The sequence below is a fragment of the Siphateles boraxobius genome, unplaced genomic scaffold (genome assembly GCF_051911475.1).
Source record: "Siphateles boraxobius isolate OS27281-9 unplaced genomic scaffold, OSU_SipBor_1 66, whole genome shotgun sequence".
NCBI classification, from domain to species: Eukaryota; Metazoa; Chordata; class Actinopteri; order Cypriniformes; family Leuciscidae; genus Siphateles; species Siphateles boraxobius.
Window position 1 is genome coordinate 31,143,840 of NW_027509193.1, and position 25,045 is coordinate 31,168,884.

Sequence of the window (25,045 nt, forward strand, 5' to 3'; positions counted from 1 at the left end):
AAGCTTATCCCAAGATAAACTTTTACTCTATGCTGAAATTCAATAGCTGCATGAAAATGTATTTGTGCAGCGCTGCCCGTCCTTCAGATGCCACTGCATAATGTTCACTCAACGGCATAGTTTACTCTACTCTTCACTGCTTGAGGACAGAATGTTTTTTAAATAAACTAATACTTATTACTCGCCAAGGATGCAGTTGATCAAAAATGATAGTAAAGACATTTATGACGTTACAAAAGATTTTGGTTTCAAATAAAGTATATTCAAACAATGCTGTTCTTTTGAAATTTATTCATAAAAAAATCCTTTTTTTTTCATGGTTTCCACAAAAATATTAGCAGTACAGGTGTTTGTAACATTTGAGATAATAAATGTTTCTTGAGCATCAAATCAGCATATTAGACATATCATGTGACACTGAAGACTGGAGTAATGATGAAAATTCAGCTTTGATCACAGGAATAAATTACATTTTATACAATATAACATAGAAAACAGTTACTTTAAATTGTAATATTTCACAATATTACCGTAATATTTCACAATATTACCGTTTTTCCTGTATTTTTGGTCAAATAAATGAAACCCTGGTGAGCATAATAGAAACTGTTGTTTTTACCAACCCCTAACTATTATTGTTTTTATTAATATTTTTGCAATGTTCCCTGTATCCGTGCTTCCTATGCCTCATTTCCACCATAGCTTCATACACTGGAAACTTTGAATAAGACTTCTTTCATGTAAAACCATTTTGTGTGATATCAAGTAACAAATTCATTATTTATTGGCGGGTTTCATCAAAATGTTTCATTATGTGTCTAGCTATCCATATATCTAATGTCAGCTGTACATGATCACTGTAGCTTGTCTGATCAGACAAATTCTAGCTAACATTAGATGCAATGTTTCCTTCTATTGTTAGTAAAAATGTCCTCACTAATCCCATATCAAACAGATAAGTGTAGAAGTTGCCCACTCTAACTTTTAAAGCTGTTGCTGTTTTAGTTGTTTTGACTTCACACCAGTTACGTGGGAGGAGACGGAGCTGTCATAAAAATGTTTCCAACTTGTAATTAGGAGTTCAACAAACATGAGCGGTTATTACAAGTGAGGAAACTTGTAATTACGGTAAGTCTGTCATGATGTGAACACAGCACAAGTTCACAACTCAACTCAGCAGTTGTGCTTAAAAGGATAGATCACAGAATAAGGAGGACAATCCTCTCTTCAATTACTCACCCTCACGTTGTTCCAAACCCATAAGACTTTATTTTATCTTTGAAACACAAATGAAAATATTACAATATGGTAGTACGATAGTAAGTTTGAGCTTCCGTTTACTATATTTCAGGGGTTCTCAAACTTTTTGGGACCAGGGACCCCTTAGAGCGGAGAAAAATTTCCAAGGACCCCCTCATAACAATAACTGTCTGTGATTAATATGCTTACAACTATTTGTACTTAAATGCCATTGGAATTAATTGCATTGTAATCTTTTTCACCCTAAAAACTTAAGACCTGTTTTATAGAACAGAAACACATGTCAGTTTATCATGTTAATACAACTTATATACTTGTAAACAGTGGGTCTTTTATTCAAATTGCATTTGGACTCAATTCAATAGCATTTACACTAAGTAATTTATCTTAAAAGCTTTGATAAAATCAACAGCAAGACAGCAAGCACAGGCTTGTTCTAATAAAACCAAACATTAAAATTCCCTAGATTAAAATTAAAACATTAACATTTTACATTAAAATAATAGTTCACCCAAAATTGAAAATTCTGTCATCATTTACTCACCCTCAAGTTTTTCCAAACCTGAATGAGTTTCTTTCTCCTGCTGAACACAAAAGATGATATTTTGAAGAATGTCAGTAACCAAACAGTTGATGGACCCCATTGACTTCCATATATATTTTTTTTTAAAGTACCAGAAACTGTTTGGTTACCCACATTCTTCAAAATATCTTTTTTTGTGTTCAGCAGGAGAAAGAAACTCATTTAGGTTTGGAACAACTTGAGGGTGAGCAAATGATGACACACTTTTCATTTTCTTTGGGTGAACCATCCATTTAAAATCACATTTAAATTATGTAATGTTACTTTACATGCATCAACTTTAAAATAATGAACTCATTGCAGCTTATATCAATGGCAGAACAATCAACAAATCATAACAGAATTAACACTGTTGCAGAACACATCCTAGTAATTAAGTTAAACTAAACTTTTGTTTTGGCGGGTTGTAGTGAATAAAAGTTTTGTATTGTTATTTATGTAGGCCCAGGGGCGGAATGTTTTTAGTAAAGCCCCGAATATTTTGCTTCCTTGTCTTCCTCATATAGAGCAAAACAATTAATCAGAAAAAACAAATGTGAATAAGATTACAGCTGCTGTGATTACCTAATCATGAAAAGTGCATATTACAGTTTTATTTATATTTTTGTCTCTGCATTAAAGGTACTTACAACGTGCTTTTGCAGTGTTGAGCATTGTAGCCAATCACAGACATGTCTGTAGAACGCATCGGCCAATCAGAAACGTTTAAACGAGTCGCGTGCTGAAGATGTGTTTTGCGCGAGCTCACCGAGTTCTACACTTTTCGCAAACCTGTCATTATTATTTGCAATAACCTTAAGATGCAAATAAGAGATTCACTGCAATGTATTTGATTTTCTTGATGCTGCTCTGATGGACTCCATTACGCACCGCTCTGTTTGTTGGATGACAAAAAGTTCAGCGGTCTAGCTCATCAATGTCAAAATGATTAAAGATCGCCTGGCAAAATGTAAGTAGATAAAGATTTAATATTTGACAACTGTAATTATTTCACTAATACAATAAGCCTTTCTTTTTCTTTATTCCCTTAAATCGCTTTTATAATCAATTCATTAATTTAAATAAAAATACCCAATTTTAGTTTGGGCTAAAGCCCCGAATATCCACTGACCCTAGAACCGCACCTATTTTTGTATCAAATGAAATGCTGAAACGTTCTCAAAACTGACGGATAAAAAAAAAAGGAACTGAAATTTTTAAAGGCTAGAATAGGCCTACTGTATATTCGCGGATTCACTCTTAACCTCTGGATATGCGCGCGCGTTTGTGGGGGGAGAGAAAGAGAGAGAGCTGGAGCGCTCTGCCAAGAATTTCCCCGATGGTCTGACTGGATTCCGTTCATAGGGTTCTAAAATTATTTCGCGGACCCCCTGGCAACGGGTCGCGGACCCCACTTTGAGAACCACTGCTATATTTGATGTGCTCTATGCATGTGCGTTGATCAATGATTATATGTAAAAGCACTGGTTTAATATGGATTAATTTTAAAATCTCTTTATGTACTTAGTGAAGTGTCTAAGTTTGGTTGGGTAGACCAACCAAGGAGGACAGAATTCTCTTTAATAAAAGGTTTTGTCCAAAAAAATAACTTCATTTGTTTATCGAAGATAAATAAAAAACGTATGGTTTTGGAATATGTGGGGGAGTAAATGATGCTCATCTTTGCAATATGTGCAACATCAATAGTTACTATCAATAACTACTCATTGGAACGGAAATGATGCTGAAGCAGAGACTGTGATCTGTATTTGCTTTTGATGTTCCCTTGTAGTCTCCTGATACTCAGATGCAAGCAGCGGCATTATAGACATGATGCAACCTTAACTTTCATGACATAATTTCAATATTTTATGAAAACCTTGTTAAATTTGCGTAGTTCAGTTAAAATAAAAACGGGGCAGAATAACTAGTTATTTTACAGGACATTTAGGTATTTTCTTACACTCCATTATTGGAAAACTGGATAACAAAATTCCAGATTTTGCCGTAGCGTGACCTTACCTGAGAGACCGTGATCCCACATTTCTTGGCCAACTCTTCCTTGGCTTCCTCACTGGGGTAAGGGTTGGACAGGTGAGAGTAGAAGTACTCGTTCAGCACCTCTGTGGCTTGCTTATTGAAGTTGCGTCTCTTACGTCTGAGGACACAGTAAGTGGACAAATCAGACGAGTGATTCATTGATACGAGGTTAACAATAATTAGTGGAATAGTGCACCAGACCAGAATAAAACACCAAAATTAACTTCTCACTCCTAAAGAGACAACAACACACGGACACGCACCTGGCATCGAGGAAGCGAGAGCGAAGGATCATGACGGCCTCACAGGTGCTCTGCTTGAGCTGCATCTGGATGGAGCTGAACTTGCGGTGTATGATGGCCACCATGCGCTCGATCTCTTTGGGTGAGATAGGCCGTGTGCGGGACTGTTCCCTCAGCAGGTTCATCACGTGATTGGTGAACTCACTGCAGGCCTGTTATAAAACAGAATTGAGGATCATGTACAAATACACTATAACGTTCAAAATGTTGGAGTCTGTACGATTTTTAAAAAGTTTGTTATGATCAAGGCTGCATTAATTTGATCAAACACACAGAAAAAGTGTTGTAAAATATAATTATAAATTTAAAATAACTATTTTCTATCTTTAAATATAAAGTATTCCTGTGATGCAAATCTGAATTTTCAGCATCATTACTCCAGTTTCACAAGATCCTTCAGAAATCATTCTGAAATGCTGATTTGTGTAAAACCAAATGTTCTACTTAATATTTTTGTGGGAACCTTGATAAATTCTTTGATGAATAGAAAATTAGAAATATTTATAAAAGTCTTCACTGTCACTTTTGATCAATTGAATGCATCCTACTAAGAAAAAAAAAATCTTACCGACTCATAACTATTTGCACTACCCTTCAAAAGTTTGATGAAATACAACTACATTTCTAGAAAACAATTATCTGAAGGATATCATCACTTCCCTCTCATTATCACTCCACCAGCGAGAAAACAAAAACGACACACAAACCCACAAATCATTTCTGAAATCAATTCACAAGGGCCAGGTCGGTGTCTGATTCTCACCTGTTCATATTTCTCTAGTTCGGAGTGGTAGATCTGGCGGATCTGTGCGAGTTTGGCTCTGTAGTCGGAGTGCTCGATGCTGCCGTCGTTGGGTGATCCTCCAGCCGCTGCAGCAGCTGCGGCCGCTGCCGCTGACCCACCACCCTTCTCGGGCCCAGACACACCCTCGGCCAGCAGCATGTTATCCAGACGCATGATCTGGGGGTCCGGGGGGTCCTCCTCCTGTACGCCTCTGATGCTCAGCACTGCAGAAGACAAAACTGAGCTTTTAGAAACTGGTCACATCACACCATGGTCAATTAATGTTACTTCATTCCTATGCCACAGAAACTGGTAGTACTTCCATATTAAGTGTGCAATTTGTGGTTCAGCCAGCAGAGGGCAGCATGGTACCTCAGTGGCAGGGGTCCAATAATAGGAGAGCATGTGCTGTCACTATAAGCACAAGCAGCCATAAGTACACACTTCTCTGGCACTGAATTAAAACAAGACCTCTGTCAACTTCCTGCACTGGGCCCATCGCTCACACACCTATATGAACACCCTGTCTACACTCCTGTACATATGTACACGTAGGGCTGGGCAGTGACTGAGGGCAAAGTGTAATAAAGATAACTTACAGAAAAACATGAGCCAGAGGGTCTTTGTTTTTACTCTAGACCTTTCACGAACTCTTAGTGGTTTGCGAGTCTGTGCTAGAAATGCCAATGCCACATTAATTCACAAAAAATGTCTTCTTTCTAAGTAAGGCCCTGTTTACACCTGGTTTTAAGATGCGTTTTGGTCAGTCGAATCACAAGTAGACGAGGGAAACATACCAGTTTACACCTGATGTTTTTTACTGTTTAATCCCACTTTCATCCCCTTCTGTACTGATTTCCTTGAGGAGAGGGTCTATGATGAGGGTAAATGTATGGGCTTTTTTAGATCTTTCGATCTAATGGACAAAATAAAATCATGCAATTTACATATGAACACAACTGGAGATGATGGAAAAACATACGGAGATCATCAGCTTTTGTTTCTTCTCTGACAGTCGCAAGACCAGCCGAACGCTGTGAGTGTGTGTTAGAAATCAGGTATGGTGAGAGAACAGCGTGCTTGGTACGTTTTTCATCTTCAAAGCAAACTTTCCATCTGGCTAGCGCGCTTACCATTGTTTACTCATTAGGTCAGTAGGCGGAGAACAGACGGTCCCTTCTCGGCTGTTCGAACACATTCGACCACATGAGCGTTTACGCATTCGACCGGAGTGCTTTCGTAGTGTTTTCGAATACCTCTGGAAGTAGTAGAAAGTGGACAAGCTCGAAACGTTTTAGACCCCGTTTACATCTGTATTTAGCCTCATCAACTTGTAATCCTATCAACCAAAATGCATCTTAATACCAGGTGTAAACAAATTAGACATTCTGCTAAATGTTTATTTTGAACTGCAAGCAAGCAAGCAAAAAATAAAAAATAAACAGGCAGTGAATAAATGATGATTCACCAAACTGTTAACATTACTCAAGGGAATATCTCAATGTGCATTTCGAGTCCATATTTAGGGTGTCTACTCTAGATGTGATTCATCCGAGTAGACCCAATAGTGCCTAGACTAGTGCACTGGGTTTGTACTGTTTGAGAATTTATCAAAACACAAACAGTGCAAATAAAAGGCCATTTGTAGGAAATGATCAGAGGTTACATCTGTGGATGTTCGGTCTGTACCATCCCCGCTGAAATCAAAGCTGTATTTCCCATCCTCCCTTTAACTGATAACACATTTAATGACTTCAGCTCTTACCCTCCCCCAATAACAGCACAGAATTTGTTTCCAGCTCTCCCTCTTTTTTCCCCCCTCGTACTTTTTGAAAACTTTTTCTTTCCCTTGGCAAGCGCTCTTTTTTCTTGTTCTCTCTTGCCCCTTCAGGGTCCCTCCACTCAGGTCCTCCCTCTTTCTTTCTCTCCAAGTCACATTCCATCTTTTTCTCCCCCTCTCCGAGCTCAGGAATGCAGCAGACCCAGCCGCCTGAACTAATGACCCCGATTCACCATCCCTCCCTCTGTACCTCTCTCTTTTTCAGCCAGCAAAACTCCCCAAAGTCAAACAAAAAGGAAGAACACTTTTTCTCAAGTGCATTAAGTTTGACTCAAAAGTGAACTCGTAGGATTATGTCGGTGACTAACACCAACACAGTTTGAGCATAATGTTTACATGTGTGCTATGAAGGCACATTATTTATTACAGGGACAATAGAGAATAACACTGTTGCATAAGAAGTTCATGCATTCACTTGACTCTCCCTGGTAAGGCTTTGTTTTCATTTTTATAAAATTCAAACTCAGCATTTTCATTCCAGCAGTACATTTCAATAAATATATTGAAATTACTATTCTATTGAAACAAAAGAGAAAAACAATTCTGTTGACTTTTTATTTCTATTAAAAACGTTCATTCGGGTGGTAAATTATCTCAATACTTATTCAAATAAAACAAAATAGAGAAAAGCAAATGTTTTTCACTTTTTAATTTTCATTAAAAAAACCTGACATTCTGCTGGTAAATTCTCTCAATACTTATTTGAATTATTATAATAAAATAAAAGAGAAAAACAAATCGGTTTTGTATTTCTAATAAACGGTGTCATTCATTCTGGTGGTAAATTATTTTAATAATCATTTAAATTATAATAAGGCATTCTCAGAATTTGCCACAAAGGGTGCTATAATGCTCTGCCTCTTAGTTTTCCTTCACGTCAACAATTTTCAGGTCGGAGCAACAGTTTGAAAACAGTTGCTGAAAAAGATAGTTAAACTGTTGACATGTTTATAGATAGCTAACAATGACATTGGGTTTAATTGTACATATAATATGACATCACTGTCCTGAATAGTTTAGGTTTCTTAAGTGCCATAATAACAAAATGTACACTTGTAATTCGTGCTTGTGTAAAGTGTCTGGCCTAAACTCAAAATGCACCTCTGTTGTCCTGGATTGTGACCCAGACTAATCGCGTGTGTGTGTGTGTGTGTGTGTGTGTGTGTGTGTGTGTGTGTGTGTGTGTGTGTGTGTGTGTAGCATGATGGGTGAGGGGAGGGTTGTTGTTTTTACGACCACAGCCCCACAATCAATAGAGTGAAATTTACCACCTCCCTAAAGAGTATCACCCACAATATCCATTACGAGCTCTGCCTCCAGCCGAATCCCTCAAGCATACAGCCTTTTCTTCAGCCTAATTATCTCAATTAAGCTGCGATTACTGATAATTACACAAATAACCCGTAACATTCAGCACTAGATATGGGCCCCTTTAAATTTCTAACACCCCTTTATATTTTAATTTATTACCAACCTTGACTTTAAAACCCATAATAACGTATTCATGAATAGCGTGGTGATTTCACTACGGCTCGATACGTTTTATAATAGCTTGGCGGTAAATGCTTACAGCTACATTCTGAACCATATTAACCAGAAAAGCCACTGCATCTTAATGTTTGTATGGCTTTAAGAAGATTAATAAAGCCAGCCTGTTAAATCTTTCAATTAGCACACTTCATTAATACAAACACACCGCCATGCTAATGAGATAATGTACATTTTAATGCGCTGCATCTGTCCAAGTTGCACTAATATCCTTCCATTAAATTTATGAATGATCGACGCCAATGTGCGCCCCTCCCGTTCGAGGGGAGGAATTCCCTCATTTGTAAAGGATCGGTGAAAAAACGTGCAGGCAGGAAAAAAAAAGCGCAAAAGGGCCGAGTGGAAAAAGCCAGCAGACGTCCAGGCGTTAGCAGACAGAGCTGGCGAGTCGTATGAAATATTCAGAGCGCCCAGCTGGGTTCGACTGCACACATAATCAGACGCAGAACGCGGCCAGGTACGGCACAGGTGACGAGTTAAGCGCAGACAAAGGTATTGTGTTCACTGCTGGAAGCAGTACATTAATGCTGCCATTTTCTTTGCATTACTGGAGAAACAGTCCATCACGGCTGTGTTGGCTGCCTTTGCTCGGGCCTCGTCTGTCTTTTTCTCTGTACCTCTTAACGCATTCTCTCTCTCTCTCGTTCACCCTCCCTCCTCCTTTGGCTTGGGCCGCTCTCCCGTCATACCCCGCCTCCTTTTCTCTCCGTGCCCCCAGCCACTTCCCCCCATCCTCTGTTCTCCATTTCAGTCGAGTTCTCCATGTGAGCCGCAATCCCTCATGCTGTCAGCCCCCCCTCTACCACTCTCTGTAGACAGACAGGATTAGCATTTTAATTGCATCAGCTCCCTTGGGTATTCTCAGCCTTTCACTGGGAGAGCGCGAGGGAGCAGAAGGGGGGAAGAGAAGGTAAGGAGAGAAAAGAGGAGAATTGTGGGGGGAAAACAGCAAGAGGGAGTCACAGGAGGAGATAAAATAGCAAGGAGGAGAGCAGACAGAACGAGCAGGAGATGGAAAAAAAAAAATAGAGGGGGCAGGGAGGCTGAGGCCGAGAACGAGAGAACGGGAAAGGAAAGGGTTCGGACGAGTTGAAGATGATCGCGGTGGGCTGCAAACGAGTGTGGGGCGACACTTAGGAAATGACAACGCTCTGACCGCAACAGCCAATAAATCAAAAGGAGGACGGCGAACACGACGGGGGAGGGATCTGTGCGCGCTGAAAAGCACGCCCACATGGACGCAAACAAACATGCTAACCTGAGAGCTAAGTGGGATGTAAATAAGGGGAATTTATCTTCAAAACAAAAACGACTGCAGTGCCATTAGTCGAAGTGAAATACGAGGGTCATTCCTGCTTTGCAATACGTTTTCAGGTCCCCATCACACCCATGTCTTAATGTACAGTGCAAATACTAAATATTCCTGGTGCTTCATTCCATTTTTTCTTCAATCTATACAAATATTGTAATGCTGTGTTAATTTACACACTACCATTCAAAGGTTTTTTTTTTTAAAGAAATTAATACTCAATTGATCAAAAGAGACAGTAAAGACATTTATAAGGTCACAAAAGATTTCCATTTCAAATAAATCGTTGTTTTGAAATTATTCATCAAATGTATTTCCACAAAAATATTAAGCAGCTCAACTGTTTTCAAAATTGATCATAATAAATGTTTATTAAGCATCAGATCAGCATATTAGAATGATTTCCGAAGGATCATGTGACACTGAAGACTGGAGTAATGATGCTGAAAAATCAGCTTTGCATCACAGGAATAAATTAAATTTACAATATTTTCAAATAGAAAATTAATTTTAGGTGCAATAATATTTCATATTTTTGATCAAATAAATGCAGCCTTGGTGAGCATAAGAGACTCCTTTCAAAAACATTTAAAATAATCTTACTGACGGCATTTTTTTTTTTTTTCTCTGCGTCCTCAATATCAATTGTCATTCCATTCACTTTTGTAATATTCCTTTAACTGAGGTTTTATGGTATTAGTTGGTGGTAAAGTGACAGAAATCAACATAAAACATTTTTTTTAAATGAAACTCAAGATAACCCCTCCTCATGCAAGCTCACTGTGAGAGCCTCACATCTTGATTTAGTTATGCACTCCATTAATTTATTAAGTGCCTGAGCTTGACCAAAGCACATTTCTGAAACTTATAGAAATGCTTCCTGAAATTACAACACATGCATATTTAACCTGGAGTTCAAATGCTGCTGCATAATAGGAATAACAATCAGAGTAAACGTAGAGCTTTTTAAGCACATAAAAACGTAAGTCGCATTCCATCTTAAATTATGAAGACCTGCAGCTGTGTTTTGGGTAAAAGCTAGAAAAAGAGCCCACAACAAGCACTAATGTTAGGCTCAGAGCTGAATAAACAGCCTAAATAACAGGCTTACGGACAGACAGTTCATAGTGCTGCTGGTAAGCTATAAGGGTTAATGGTTCATAGAAAATTGGCAAAATCATTTAAGCAACTTAACCCGACACAGACAAAACGAGGAAGGGAATCACGACCAGAGAGACGTTCAAACCCAGAAACCAAAAGAAATCGAATGTGAATGTCAGAGAATAGTGTGGCGGTATTTGTGTAAGGTTTCTCGGGAGAAACTACGAGAGGAGGTCATCTTGAGTGAGTGCCAAGGTGGTATAAAGCTGCAAAATCCACCAGTATGTTCCTGTTGTAAGCAGCTCAGGCTCAGTTATTTACCGGCGCCCAGTGGCGCACCTGGTGGCTCGTCCTCTGACATGCGCGCAGACGTGCGTTCACGCCCTGTGAGGAGCGGCCATTGGTCAGCGTCAACACAGGAGGATGTGATTAGGGTGTGAACAGCGCTCCTACCTTAGGCAAACACGGCGTCTGCTCCAACTTGTCATTTATCAGCTCTTAATTAACTCAACTAGCGTTTCACAGACCCGAGCGGCGGTACAACAGGCTTCGCTAGGCACGCAGGGACCGGTCAAACAAGATCACGCAGGTGAGAACACACACCATCCCACCTCCGCGAGCTCGACACAGTCAGGTGAAACATCGCACAGGGGACAAAAGAAGCCTCTGCGGATGACTTCACTCCGGGAGGAAGAGGAGGAGGAAGAAGGCTGTTGCTGTGGCGATTCGTCCTAGCGACACGCCCCCCTCTCGCGCGCTCCCCGGCTCATCAGCGCAGCTGCCTCCTGTGCTAATTAGCACCGCCTCTTAAGGAGCTCCTAAAGACCTTGTGAAAAATGAACGCTCATTTGAGAGGTCGTTAATTTGCACTGTTATGCAAATTAGGTGGCAATTAAGCAATAGATCAGAGGCGCAGCTCCCATTTATAACGAGCGAACGAGAAATATGACAGAGGCAAACAGGGCCGGGGAGAGTGGCGGCTGGCTGCACTGAGGGGGAGTGTAAACTAACCTTCGCCCACTACAGCTCAGGCTGACAGACGCACAGACAGAGCACTGCATTGTACCATGTGTGTACAGGTGAATGGCACAGCATGTTCAAGAAGACGAGACTGCCACAAGCTGGAGTCTGAAGCATTCAACTGTATCACCTAGTGCTCTTCATGCAACCATAAAACGACATTTTTAATGTCATTTTTGCCCTTTTATTATTTATAGGAAAGTGAAAAGAGGACAGGAAATGTTTGTGAAGAGAGGAGGGCGAGGAATAGGTAATGACGCAAACCAGATCGAAACTTCTGAGTTGTTTTACACGTTATGAAGTCGCAAAAGAATTTTAGACGGTTGTTTACTGGCCCAAGTCAAAATAACTTCAATGGTAGTCTTAAATATGGTCTTTTTTCAGTGTACACTAGATGTTCAAAAGTTTGGTTTGTTTTTGAAAGAAATTAATACTTTAGTTAAGCAAGGACACATTCAATTGATCAAATGTTACGGTAAACATTAATATTCCATTTCAAATAAATGCTGATTTCTAACTTTCGACTCAAAGAATCCTGAAAAAAATGGTCATCTACAAAAATATGAAGCAAGACTGATTTCATCATTGATAATGATCAGAAATGTTTCTTGAGCAGCAAAACACCATTATAACGATTTCTGAAGGATCATGTAACACTGAAGACTGGAGTAATAATGCTGAAAATTCATGATATTCTGAACAAATAACTGTAGCCTTGGTGAGCATAAGAGACTTCTTTTCGAATTATTTAAAAACAACTTAAGTCCAAGGATTTTCCCCACCCATTTTTACCGTAATGTTACACTGCTTACAAAAAATAAAATCGCAACCAATAATTGAAGGTATCATTCAAGTCTGCAGTGCAATCGGTTTAGGACGCGTTACTCTTCGAAGGTTAATACTTGGGGTAAGTGGTTTGTTCAAATCCCTAACCCTACATTTGAGCCTTAGCAACCCCCACTAACTAGCCGTGTGTCCATCTTAACCTACATATAGAGCGAGTTTGCATTAACACCTTCGCGTGAGACAAACAGATTATTGTAGCTTAACAAAAGGCCAATGCCTCAATCCAAATGGTATGCGTTGAAACTTGAAACTCCCTCCCTCGAGAGAAGCTTAAAGTGAGAGGAGCTCGGAGCAAACTCTGACAGATCACCCCTGCTCAAATCCCTTCTCCAGTGCTCTAGATTAGTCACAGACTGCAGTGAGGACCTCCACACAGGGATGGAAGCCTCCCATCAATTGTAATTAATCCTTAATTAGTCTGGATTAGGTGTAGGGCCCTGACTCTCTACACGCCACCAAAGCCACGCCAGCTAATGTAATCCAGCTGAGGCCACATTTACATATCTTTAATTAAAGAGACATGGGCTTCTTTCAAACACTGCTCCCTAGACCAGCAGATTGAGGGACATCTCCATGAGTTTTGACACACCGCAGATAAATACGGCTGTCGCTCTTTTGAGCGCTTAATCCCAACACAAATTTAGGATGTTCAATAGAGTGAAAACTACGTTCTACTGAACTGAATTCTGATCCTAAAAGTTCAGTAAGTGAATGAAAAAATTTGTCCACAAAGTGCTTAAAAATAAGAACGCAACATTTTTGGTTATTATTAACATTCTGAGATGTGGTCATAATTGTTTTTTATTATTTTGTGATAAAGATAACAGCATTCAAAACACAAACATCTAATTGGAAATGTTTCCGGGATGACCCTGAATATTAAATCTATAGAAGTGGCTCTTAACCAGAGGAATGGGGTCGAACCCAGGGCCTCAAAATGATTTAATATAAGGTAAATTGAGTTTAAAATGAACAAACAACTAAAAGCAAGTGTATGTGAGTGTTTGTGGGTGTAACGGTTCAAATTACTCATGGTTCGGTTTTAGGGTCACGGTTTCGGTACGGTTCGGCATGTGCCATGTTCAGGGGAAAAAGTGCTATTGTCAAAAAAAAAATAAAAAATAAAAAAGGTAAATAGTTTTCAGGTTTTTCAGGTATCTAACAGTAGTTTTCAGGTACAGATATTAAATAAAGAATAATCTTCACTGTAGAAATTAAATCAAGATTAATCATTAAAGTTACAAAAGCTATTCAGTCAAGAGCAGTGAGTGATTTCTTTGTCTTTTGTTGTTTGATTACCGTTAACACGTAATATGCACAACGTCACCGTTTTCACAAATTCACATTTTTGTTGTTTACATGAAGACAGTAAAAGCATCGTTTTCAAAACTTGCACTTTGAATCCCGCTTTCAAAGCGTGAGTTCTCAGGCCCACAAAACGCTGCTGTCGTGTAAATAAAATGGCCAAAACGCACACAAAGTTTTCAAAGTTTTCAAACGTGTAAACATACCCCGAGACGCTGCTTTCCGTGTGCTTCTCACAGCGCGTGCGAGTCCCCTTTTGTGTCTTGTTGCACTTGAATGTTTAAATTGGCGAGGCTTAAATGAGTTTAAACACAGTTATCAATGTGTGCTGTTCAGGTCTCACCTGCGCAAGTGCCAATTCAAAAACCATCGGTCATATGACTGGTCATATCAAAGGATATGGCACTCGCATTGAACATTTAGGGGAAATCAGAATGCATATCCATCGATAGAAAACTGTCTGTTTTACATGTTATTTTCAACAAACCATAATATAAATGTGTATGTGTCGTCAGATTTGAGATGAACCGCAGTACAAGTGCGTTTCGAAGCATGGATGGAGAAAGGTCTGGTTTGAAATTTTTACAGAGAACCGTTACACACCTAATACACACACACACGCATATAGCCTATATAATTTGATTCAAGTAAAGGGTATAAGTAAATGGTATATTATAGGGGTGTGACTAATGATATTTCTTATTGAGGTGAAAAGCTGTCAATCCATGAACTGCATTATTAGATCGCTTTTTAAGGCAATGCGATATATATTAAAACAACTTAAATCATATATAGCATAGCGCTATTATTTATAAGCCTACACTAACAGGAGAACACATCAGTATGTTTCTAAATATGCAAAATGTTCATTGAAATTTGAAAATAAAAGTTTAAACGCTCACTCTGAGTTTGCATGTTTTGATGTCCACATGTTTTTGTACAGGAAATAACTGCGGTTGTAGCATTTCTATCATTAATTGACGGCCAAATATTAAAGATTAAGTGGACATTTCAATTAAATGTTGTTTGGCCAATATTAAACAAATATTTTATTTAGTTAAGTGTAACAATCACCAGGCTGATGGCACCCTTTGCAGGGCATTTGTTATAATACGTAATGTATATAAGTTGATTGTTTATAATAGTATGTATATTTAAAAAATGTTCAATAAAACCATAAAATCACTTGCTTTTGATACTTATTTAAACCAATTATTGTCTCATTATTATTATTGTATTTTAAGTCATTTTAAAGGCTACTCAGGTCTATTTTTATTACCACAAAAAATCAAATAACTAACTCAATTAATTGTCAAAACAATTGACCAATTACCAAAATAATCATTAGTGACAGCCCTAGATTAGTGAAATAAGTAAAATGTGCCTGTATTGTTTTGCATTTTAATAAATACTTTCCAGTCGTACTTTCTTAAATAGTGTTTCTTAAAAATAGTGTCTCGTTTTCATGAACTTAATACTGTGCATCGCCTTGTGAGCCAAGCGTGTCGTCCAGTAAATCACAAAGTATTGGAAAAGCAATGGGGCCTTTGAATATTGTTGTGAACAATTGTAGGCACTGGAGTCAAAAAGGTTGCGAACTACTGGTCTATAATGCTAATGCTTCATATAATTTCCCCCCATATTTACATCTTTGGTCACGTCAGCAGAAATGTTGCAGCAGACACATGCAAAGCATAAAATTACAGGATTTTGATGAAATGAGAACGTCACACACTGATGAATTGTGCACAATAGGACCAGGCACAATCATTTAGTAAATAGGGTCAATTAAGATTTCATGTCATCTTCAAATTGCATTTTCCAATAAATTAAACCATTAGAGTAGAGGAAGTACTTGGCTGATCAACTCGAAGGGACTGGGCGCATTTTAAACGTTTCCTTGCATTCACAAGTGAACCATCCAATTTTTGCTTGTCCATTCCTGAGAAAAGGCTTGATTCCTCGAGGAACAACGTAATGAGAGGAAAGACGCTCAGCCCACACAGCATTAGGACAGAGCCGAGTGTTCGGGGTGATGCTCCCCCCCCCCCCCCCCCCACCATTTTGGACCTTGTGATGGGGGGGAAGGGGGGGCGCCTGTCAGGGCCAGGGGTCTGTGTGATATTAGCCGTCTGCCAATCCGGCGTGGGGAATGGACACAGAGTAATTACTGCTGCTCTTACTGCCTCATCAATCTCTCTCTATCGCTGTCTCTCTCTCTCTCTCTCCCCCCTTCACACTCTATCTTTCTCACTCCTAGAACAGAGGAGAGAAAAACAGATTGAGTGACAGAGCGCCACACAAGAAATGTCGAATGAAATGGAGGGGACACCACCAAATGATGATGTTCGGGATGCTAGTTTTATACGTTTGGCTGCTATAAATATGTTAGAAACAGTCATTTTTGCTGTTAATTCTGAGGCCAGGTTGAATGCTTTAGTCACGGTGCACAAACGTTTAGTTTGTTAGAGTACCGGTTCGTCTGAGTTCATCTCTATTGCAGTTTATTTAAGTTGTAAAAAGTCTCACTCCACTGGCTCTTTTACCAATAGGCCTGCAGGCTCGGACTCGTAAAACCAGTCTGAGATTTCCAACAACTCATAAAATTTTACAAGAGGGTTCAAATTAAGGTCTTTCAAAAATGAATGATAATTAAAAAGCCTTAATTAGGTCTTTAACCGACCAGACTGAGAACCTGAAGTTATGTGGATCATACAGGCTGGTTATACAAGGATTTGAGTCCTTTTTTCAGAACCAGATGGGCTTGTTTTAGAACGCATCTACAAGTTTTACACAATCGCTTGTTGGCAAAGTTTTTCAATACTTGGAAACGGCATTTGTTGGTGCCAAACTGCTTGAGCACTTTGAATAATTTGCTACTTAAACTGACAGGATAAGTTACCAATCAAGCCAATCTCAACAAAACTTCACCTGATATCTCCAAATCATGTATCATGTAAAATACCAATAAGGCAAGTTTATATGTTTGAACAGTGGCCAGGTGGAATTCAAAACTTTTCTTAAGACCACTCTTATGTGGTCTAGTTGCTAGTTATTAGAATAAAACTACAAGTAAAATTGTAAAACGTACTACTAGAGACCAGAAATGATTATTTCATGGAAACTGGAAATATATGGGAAACGCATCATAACTCACCAGTGCACTGGGGAGATACTGTACATTTTGTCCTTTTAAAGCCTATTAGACATGGTTTTATAAAGCATTAAACACATTCAGATATTAAAAAATAAAATTCATATTTAATTCATGCAGTGCTAGGCTTATTTGAGGCCATTGCATTCTTAGTCCTGCCAAATCATGTATTTGTTTCTGGGATTTTAATAACAGAAACGCACCGAGAGTAAAGTTGACCTGGCCGGTTCTTCTGGTAGGTACTCTACAAACATTACATGACTTCACTATTATGAGCTATTAAGCAAGGGAGTAAACAGCTGTAGAAATGCCAAGAGATTCAACAATAAAACCTCCTGCAACATGAATTCAGAATTCAAGATTTTGAGCTCTGTCTGAACAGAATGGTACAATTCGGTTCAATATGTACCTCAACAGTAAGTGAAGGACACAAAAGTGCATTTGGGTGGTTGGTTAACCTGCAGTCTGACATGATACATTCAATCTAAAACTGTTCTGAAGTTCTTTTTTTCTGTTAATAATTAATCATGCAATTATTTTGACATTATATTGAGAGAGGACATGAAATATGTTCCTTTAAGAAATATTGGTTCCACAAAAGCACCATGTAAGTGAACGGCAAATAAAAATAAAAACTTTTCCCTTTGTACGTACAATAGGACCTGAGACCACTAGTTAAAATTGTTCCATTTTTTAATTCGGTTATATCATCTACAATCAAAAAGTCAATTTGGAAAATTAACCTGAATTAACATTTCAGAATGCCTTTGTTTTCTGTAGAAGTGTGGGTAAAACCTGGTGTTATCTGCAGTAACTTGAGAATGATCAAAAGTGCATCTTGTGCTTCAACAGAAGCAAAGAACACATGATCAATAACCACAAATGTTGTAATTTTAAACTTTAATTTGCGGCTTAAAAAACTGTTTTTATACTCCACTGTTATTTTAACCAAAAACCTTAATGGTGAAGAAAAAAACAAAACTGTGCATGAACATGTTTCTTGTCAACTACCTATAATTTATTGGCTACGCTTCATTTACAATTCAAAAACCTGTAAAAACAGAACGTACAAAAGCTGGTGACCTCTGTGATGAGCTGGGCAGCCAGAACAAAAGTCAGGGTGCCAGAAAGGGTGAGAATCAACTTGCTGCAACCATTTTTTTTCAAGTCGATGGGGGAGGGACAAGACCGAAGAGACAATTGGCTCAGAAACCTCATCTCTCTCTTTTAATTTGCTTCTAAGGAGATTAATTAACAAATCTCACATTTCACGCACATGAAGTTTATGTTAAACAGATGGGATTATTCGAAGGGGGGTTAGTGTGACTTGCATTTGAGCAGAACATTTCCTTAACAATAAAAAAACAATCTTTCCAACTGCAGCAGCACTCCGAGGAATTCAATGCCCCTCCCCCACTCTTCCCTAGCCCTCCCCTCCACCTCCATTACCATATCAAAGCCCAGAGTTCAGAGCAAGACTTCTCTTTCAAGAATGGAAGCAAGGCATCAGGAGGGAGGAGGAGGAGAGGACAAGACCGCAGCGGCAGGGAAAGGCCTGAGCTCCAGCTTGCTTTTATCCCTGCTGTTCGGTGTAGGACAGAGAGAGAGTGAGACGGAGGCAGACACACCGAGACTGTAGAAAACAGATGTAAAGACTACTGATCAGCACTACAATCATGTGCAGTAGAGGAGGCTGCCTTCTTTAATTCACATTCCAGAGGCAGGAGATAAAAGCAGCAGGGAGTCTAGGAGAAAAACAGTGCAGGTATATATATATATATATATATACACACACACACACACACAGACCTGGGTGGAGGTGGGGGACGTGCTTGATCACCATGATGGACACCGTCCACCACACAAGTACACTCAGAGGCCCGTTTAGACAAAGTCCAAGCAGATTTTAAAGCTGAACGATACATCTCTTCGAACTCCATCGCACAGAGTGTGAAATATTGGACTGTGACAACCCTGTGCTTTTATTCAAATGCTAAACTGACTTTCGTAAATATTTCAATCTCACAGATCACTCAATACCATAGATAAGAATTGTAAGGAATCACATTCTGCCTAAAGTTTATTGTTTCTTCTCGTTTTTCCCCAGACAAAAATAAAAAATTAAAACGCATACAGAAAATAAGACTAAGCATTATTCCTATTATAACACAAGAACGTTAATGTTTACAAAATCATTGCCATCGATTTTGGATAAAAGATTCCTTAATTTTCCAAATAGTTTGTATTTTCCTAAATGTTTTTGGTTTCCATTCAATTATATTTATTTAAAGATTCACCAGTTATCACAAGAAGTAAGCACAAGAAATGCTTCAAGAGTATTTTTGAACGTCATGGGATCAATGTAGAACAGGTAACATTATGAAAACCATTTGGCTCCATTTTTAAATAAAGAAAAACAAAAGTATTTGTAAAATCTAAAAGTATTTAGATTTTCTTTTAGGTTAATCACATTTCGATTAAAAATTGATCCGATTTATGCATAGATTTGATTTAGTTTACGTTTTTATTGGACTGCAGAAGACAGTTTAATAGGTCTCGAAGAAAAAAAATCTTATTGAATTAAATGTAAACCTTTAAATGTATTGTTATTTTTCTTCCCCATTTTAATCAACCCATTATTATAAAACAAATGTCATTTAAGCTGACTAAGCTGTAGTCTTCTGTAATAAAGTAAGGCAGCCTGAGACAAATAGAAAACTACTTGGTGCATAAATAAAATTCCTTGATACAAAAATAAAAACTTTTGCTAATATAAAACTGAAAAATAAATCAACAATAGGAAAAATAAGTTTTTCAGGTACAGTAGCCTAGGTTTATTTAACATGTCTTAAGAAATTGAATCAAATGTAAAAATAAAATAGTAGTCGTCACTAGATGCAATATAAATTGAGTCATTACTGTTAAACAAATTTATTCATAATGAAGATACAAAAGGGATTCAGTCAAAAACAGCGAGTGATTTTCTGTTTTAGTTTTTTAAATTAAATTAACAAAACAGTCATCAACAGTTTATTAGGCGGCTGTCCCTTTAAGAACAAATGCACAGATATAATATAATGTTACAAATCTGATTTGCTCCCAACTGTTTGTGTTCACGTAGGATATAACAGACAGCATTTATGTCAATACTTCACACGGTGTGCATTTTTACATAATCATTTGTGTATTTAACCATTCAAGCGCAATAAGCTGTGAAAGAGAACTGAACTCGGGATCACATGCACCTTTGGCTGTGTCCGAAGTCCTTTTTCACTCTCTAAGCATCAATAACTTTAAGTAGCACTGCAAGATTAAAGAAGAGTAACACAGAAAATCGATTTCTTTTAATTTGTGTATCGATGCGAATCAGCAGAAGATAGAATCGCAATTCATGTGTGAATTGATTTTTCCCACCACCCCTAATAGATTTCAGACAAGATATTGCTTTTATAAAATATGTGTTAAATGTATATAATATAAAATACATATAATTGAATTTGGTGCAAAAAAATATAATTTTGTCGCAATGAAACTGCCGTAAACAGGCCTTAAACGCAAATCCACGGCTCAGATCAGACAGTTAATGGCCTTGTTCCTGTCATCTAGTAAATCAGCTCATTTACGCCAAAGTCTTCAGGGTAAAACACGAATTCTAGATTAAGTTTGGCGATAACCGAAGTGATATATGGAAAAATTCTGACCATTAACTTCGCCTGTCTGCACTGCCGACAACACCTTCCATTTAGTGCTGCATTTCTCCCCGGCCCTTTCTCCACTGGCAGGCTAAATGTGAAAATCAAAGTGAATGACATTAGGTAAATAAGACAGCAGGTTGCCTTGGCAACAGGGACAACCCCCAATACCCATTCCTCTAGCCTACCCTTTACTTGCATCCAATTATAGGAAAGTAAGACTGGGTTATTGACAGATTGCCACAAACAGACCGTTGCACATCATTTTTGCACTGTAATTCCACATGAGCATGCTTGTTACAGAACCTGAGATGGATTCAAGCTGCAGGATATGACAGGAAAGAAACGAGAGAAACCATGGCACAAAGACAACGCCAACACCTCCATAAATATTTAATCATTTGTCAGCCTCTCGTTTGAGCAGAGAAAGCTGCAGACCTGCCAGAAAACTGACCACTGTGGATCTTCGAGTTGAGATGCGAGAGCCGTTACCTGTTTGGACTGGGATGGGTTGTGTGGATGGGGTCCACAATGAGAAATGTAACAAAGCAACAATGAGAGTGAAGCAAATACACTTGTTGCTAGTTCAAAGCTTTGAAATGCATTCAAGTGAGATTTCACACATTGTAAACATTGAATCCATTGCTATGATACTTAATGATTGCAGTGGGCGATACAATAAGACACCTGGAAAGCCCAGAGGAACACTACTGACGCTAGCTAAAATAAAAAAATAAAATAAAAACAGAGCATGGGGACTCAATAAATTCAGACTGATGATTATTAAACACCTGTCTCTGCATATGGTCAATGCAGAATCAATACAGTGTAATGAAAAAGATCTCCTCGAAATGTGGGATCGCGGCTTGAAGACACAAACCTGCACAGAAGTTCTGCATTGGCAGAGCAAGTGAACGACTTACCAGTTTTTTCTTTGATCTCGCATAAAACACTGAAGAGAGCCGGCTTCATCCTGTGGCAGTTCAGTGCGTGTTTTCTGGAAGAGAGAAGGAAAGCATTAGAGAGAGACTGATTATATTTCATTTCAAACAGTGAAAGACCGACGTATCGATCAGTATTTGGCCATTTTAAGTTTATTGGCATCTGTCGAACGCTGTGCCCAATTAACAAATTGCCCCTCTGTCCGTTTTGAAATCTACCATAGCCTCGTCAATAAGAAATAAATCCGTTTTAGAGGGAAATTCAAGGCCAATGATAGAGCCATTTATTTACATACTTTGTGTGGCTGTGCGCGTGTTATTTTAGTGCCCGATTGGCTAAATAAATTATTCAAATAAGGTCATGGCACAAATGCTTCCACAAAAATGTTCCAAATCCAATTAGCAAAATGCAGCTCCCCATCTTCTACCACAATCTGGCATACTTCACAGCATCTTAACAGACATGAGTCTACAACACTTGTCTAGATACATGGCCAGTTATAAGGGCTTTTCTACTTCATTTGATGAACTACTGCTGCCACGACCAATAGAAAACATACACAAATCCATTAACCGATTGCATTTCGCACCTTATTAATGTATGTTTTTGAATTAGCCCAATAATGGCTTCACATTTTTGTGAATTTTGAGAATATATCATGCAATAAAAGTGTTCATCTCATTCTCCATCCTTTTTACATATTTCATCCAGCTATGGGTTGAGCATTGTTTTTAAAATACCAACCATGCAAGTCTCCTTATTAGACAATCATTAATGATTGATTCTTCAAAGTCTCAATTTAAAGCACACGTCGTTTCGCTGCCAAACAAAGCAGAGGATGCATGGTTATTGAAGACGTACCAACAACCTTTAACATTCGCAGCAGAATATGATTACAATCACAGGTGCAAACATCTACTCAAGAATCAATCAAGATGTAACGGACACACTAAAACTCGAGTCTTTTAAAAAGCTCAGCATCTGTAGATTGAGAAGATACAGCAGCAGTCTCGGCTCACTCCAGCTAAATGAGTAACTGACACATGGTCCTCATTTGTCTTCAGGGAAAAGCATTCCACCCTTTAATGGTATTATCCAACCCTTTTTACACCCCGAACGTGCTTAATTTATCGAGCAGGTCTGGAGAATATCAAAACAAGTGAGGACCCTCTGTCTCGCAGAGGAAACATTCTTCTCAAAGCCAGAATCATATGTGCTAAATCCAATCATTGATCATTTCAGGGCAGTCTCCCATCAGCGAACTTTATTTCCAGGCTCGGTAAGCTCTGATGCCTGGGAAGCTTATCTGCACGCAGGCAGATTTCAGCGCTACTGTATTAGAGAGCAGATGAAGCATGCTTTCCAGGAGCATCGTTATCCCCCAACAAATGCCTATAATCGAGGTGTTCTCGTTAAAGCCGTCCAACTAACAGCTGGGATTAAAATGGGCAAGGAAACTGATAAACCCACAAATCACGTGACAGACACACTTCAAAATACTCTCGGCATTGCAATGCATATCAAAAAATGCACTGCATTTCGTAAAAATTTGATGCTACAAAGCCCTGAATAATCTTTTATGAGAAAGTCCTCAACTGAACAGAACACCACAACAGTCGCTACCTAATATTGCAGTTGGCCGCAACTAAACAAAGTTAGAACGTTTCCCTTTTGCTCCGAGGCAAACAGATAACGTGGGAAATCCCAAAAAAAGATTGTTTATTGTGGATGAGGCCTTAAGCTGATGACACACAGTGCAACTCATTGGGTAATTTTGTTGGAAATGGGCAACGGCACTAGCTTGGGCAATGCTGAATCGGTTACTGTTGATTAGTTAGCTTGTCTTATCACATTGCCTACTTTCCAATTGTCTTGTGTATCATCCAACTTGAAGAAGTTAATCTGAAGTTTGCTCAGCTTCCAAGACTTCATTCGCTGCCTTAAATGTTATTGGTTGGCTTCGATGTGTTCACACCCAAACATTTCAGGTATGTAGAATTCAATGGAAGAGGCACAAACATTTAAAGACATGAGATGGCAAAAATAGATTGCTGCGTCTTATTGTAGGTTATTTCTTTTTGCAAATATGAGCAAGACAAATACAAAAACATCAAGGAATGACAACTGATAGTACAAACAGAAACCTTAACTTGTGTCAATGGATGGGTGATCATGAAAAGACTTAACTGATGCAAACCAAAATCTTTCCTGGGATGTGCCATGGGGATGGAGATTTTTTTTTATCAATTGTATGAATAAGTGAAGTCTGTGGTGGTTAATAGTGTTTGGTTCACTTGGCCTGAGAGTGGGTGAATATATGTGGCTTTTATACAAACTAATCTTAAAACGAAAAACGTCTCATGAGGTGTTTTGACTTTGCTTTACTTTACTGCTATAAAACGAAATGTGAGCGCAAAGCGTTTCGGGTTCACTTTAAATTCTCATGCACATAATCAGAAATATTTTGGCCATTAAAGGTTACTATACAAAGAGAATGATGACATGCAATGAAACAAACAAGGAGATAAGTCACTTATTCTCATTTCTAGAGATCACAAGGGGCATATTTTAAATCTATTGTCAAATAAACAGAAAAAGAAAGGTTTTAGTTTAATTTCCTGAGAAAATTTAGGCATAATCCGAGCTGCCTTACTTACATATTAAATTTAATAAGGATATAATAAATTATAATAAATAAAATATAATTGTTTTGATATTATCAAATTGATTAGCCTATAATAAAATATAATGTGAAAAAAAAAAATCAATAAAACATTCAAGTGGTTATTGGACAGTAGCCTAATCACAACTAAAACAGCCCCGACTAAAAGCCCATTTTTAGGGCCAGGGACAATGTGAATGCAAAAAAGAACTTGATTCACATTTTGGTATATTCGAAGGGGTCTGAATTTGGTTCTTTTAAGAAGCAATCGCATAAGTTTAGCCCCAAGTTTAGATTTTTTAAATCAATGACTGAAGTGCTTCTTTAACTGTATGAGAGTGCATTTCTCTTTGTCATCAACATGGAGGGGATGATGGGGGAGAGAAGAGGAGGGGGTGCTCATGCGCTCCTGTACTGACCTGTGCTGGAAGTTGAGCGGCAGGGCACACCCTGCTGTGCTCCCCCCCAGCTCCCCCTCCCTCTGTGGGGTCCACTGCGCCGGTGCCTCCTCTGGCCAGCATCTGGACACAGGGCAACAGGGTGAGAGGCTGAGTGCGGCCGGCACAGACAGCGCAGGCATCTGCCCCCACCGTCCCGATGACATCCCACCCCATACACCCCTTAAACTGGGACCAGAGACCCCTCACAGTAAACAATGCAGATCAAGAGAAGAAAAGA

At 38.7% G+C, this 25,045-nt stretch overlaps 1 protein-coding gene across 6 annotated transcripts in view; it reads right to left on the reverse strand.

Annotated features, from left to right (window-relative positions):
- The window catches only part of pbx4 (pre-B-cell leukemia transcription factor 4), a 41,422-nt gene that overhangs the window by 9,668 nt on the left and 6,709 nt on the right, over window positions 1-25,045 (reverse strand). For 3 of the 6 annotated variants that reach the window (XM_077213556.1, XM_077213551.1, XM_077213552.1), the window contains exons 2-6: window positions 24,787-24,888; window positions 21,687-21,760; window positions 4,928-5,172; window positions 4,126-4,316; window positions 3,845-3,980 (exon numbers count right to left, since the gene is read on the reverse strand). In XM_077213556.1, coding sequence (XP_077069671.1) covers window positions 3,845-3,980; window positions 4,126-4,316; window positions 4,928-5,172; window positions 21,687-21,760; window positions 24,787-24,888 — 748 coding nt within the window. The remainder of the gene's footprint in view (window positions 1-3,844; window positions 3,981-4,125; window positions 4,317-4,927; window positions 5,173-21,686; window positions 21,761-24,786; window positions 24,889-25,045) is intronic. The other 3 variants (XM_077213554.1, XM_077213557.1, XM_077213555.1) reach the window with 1 other exon arrangement.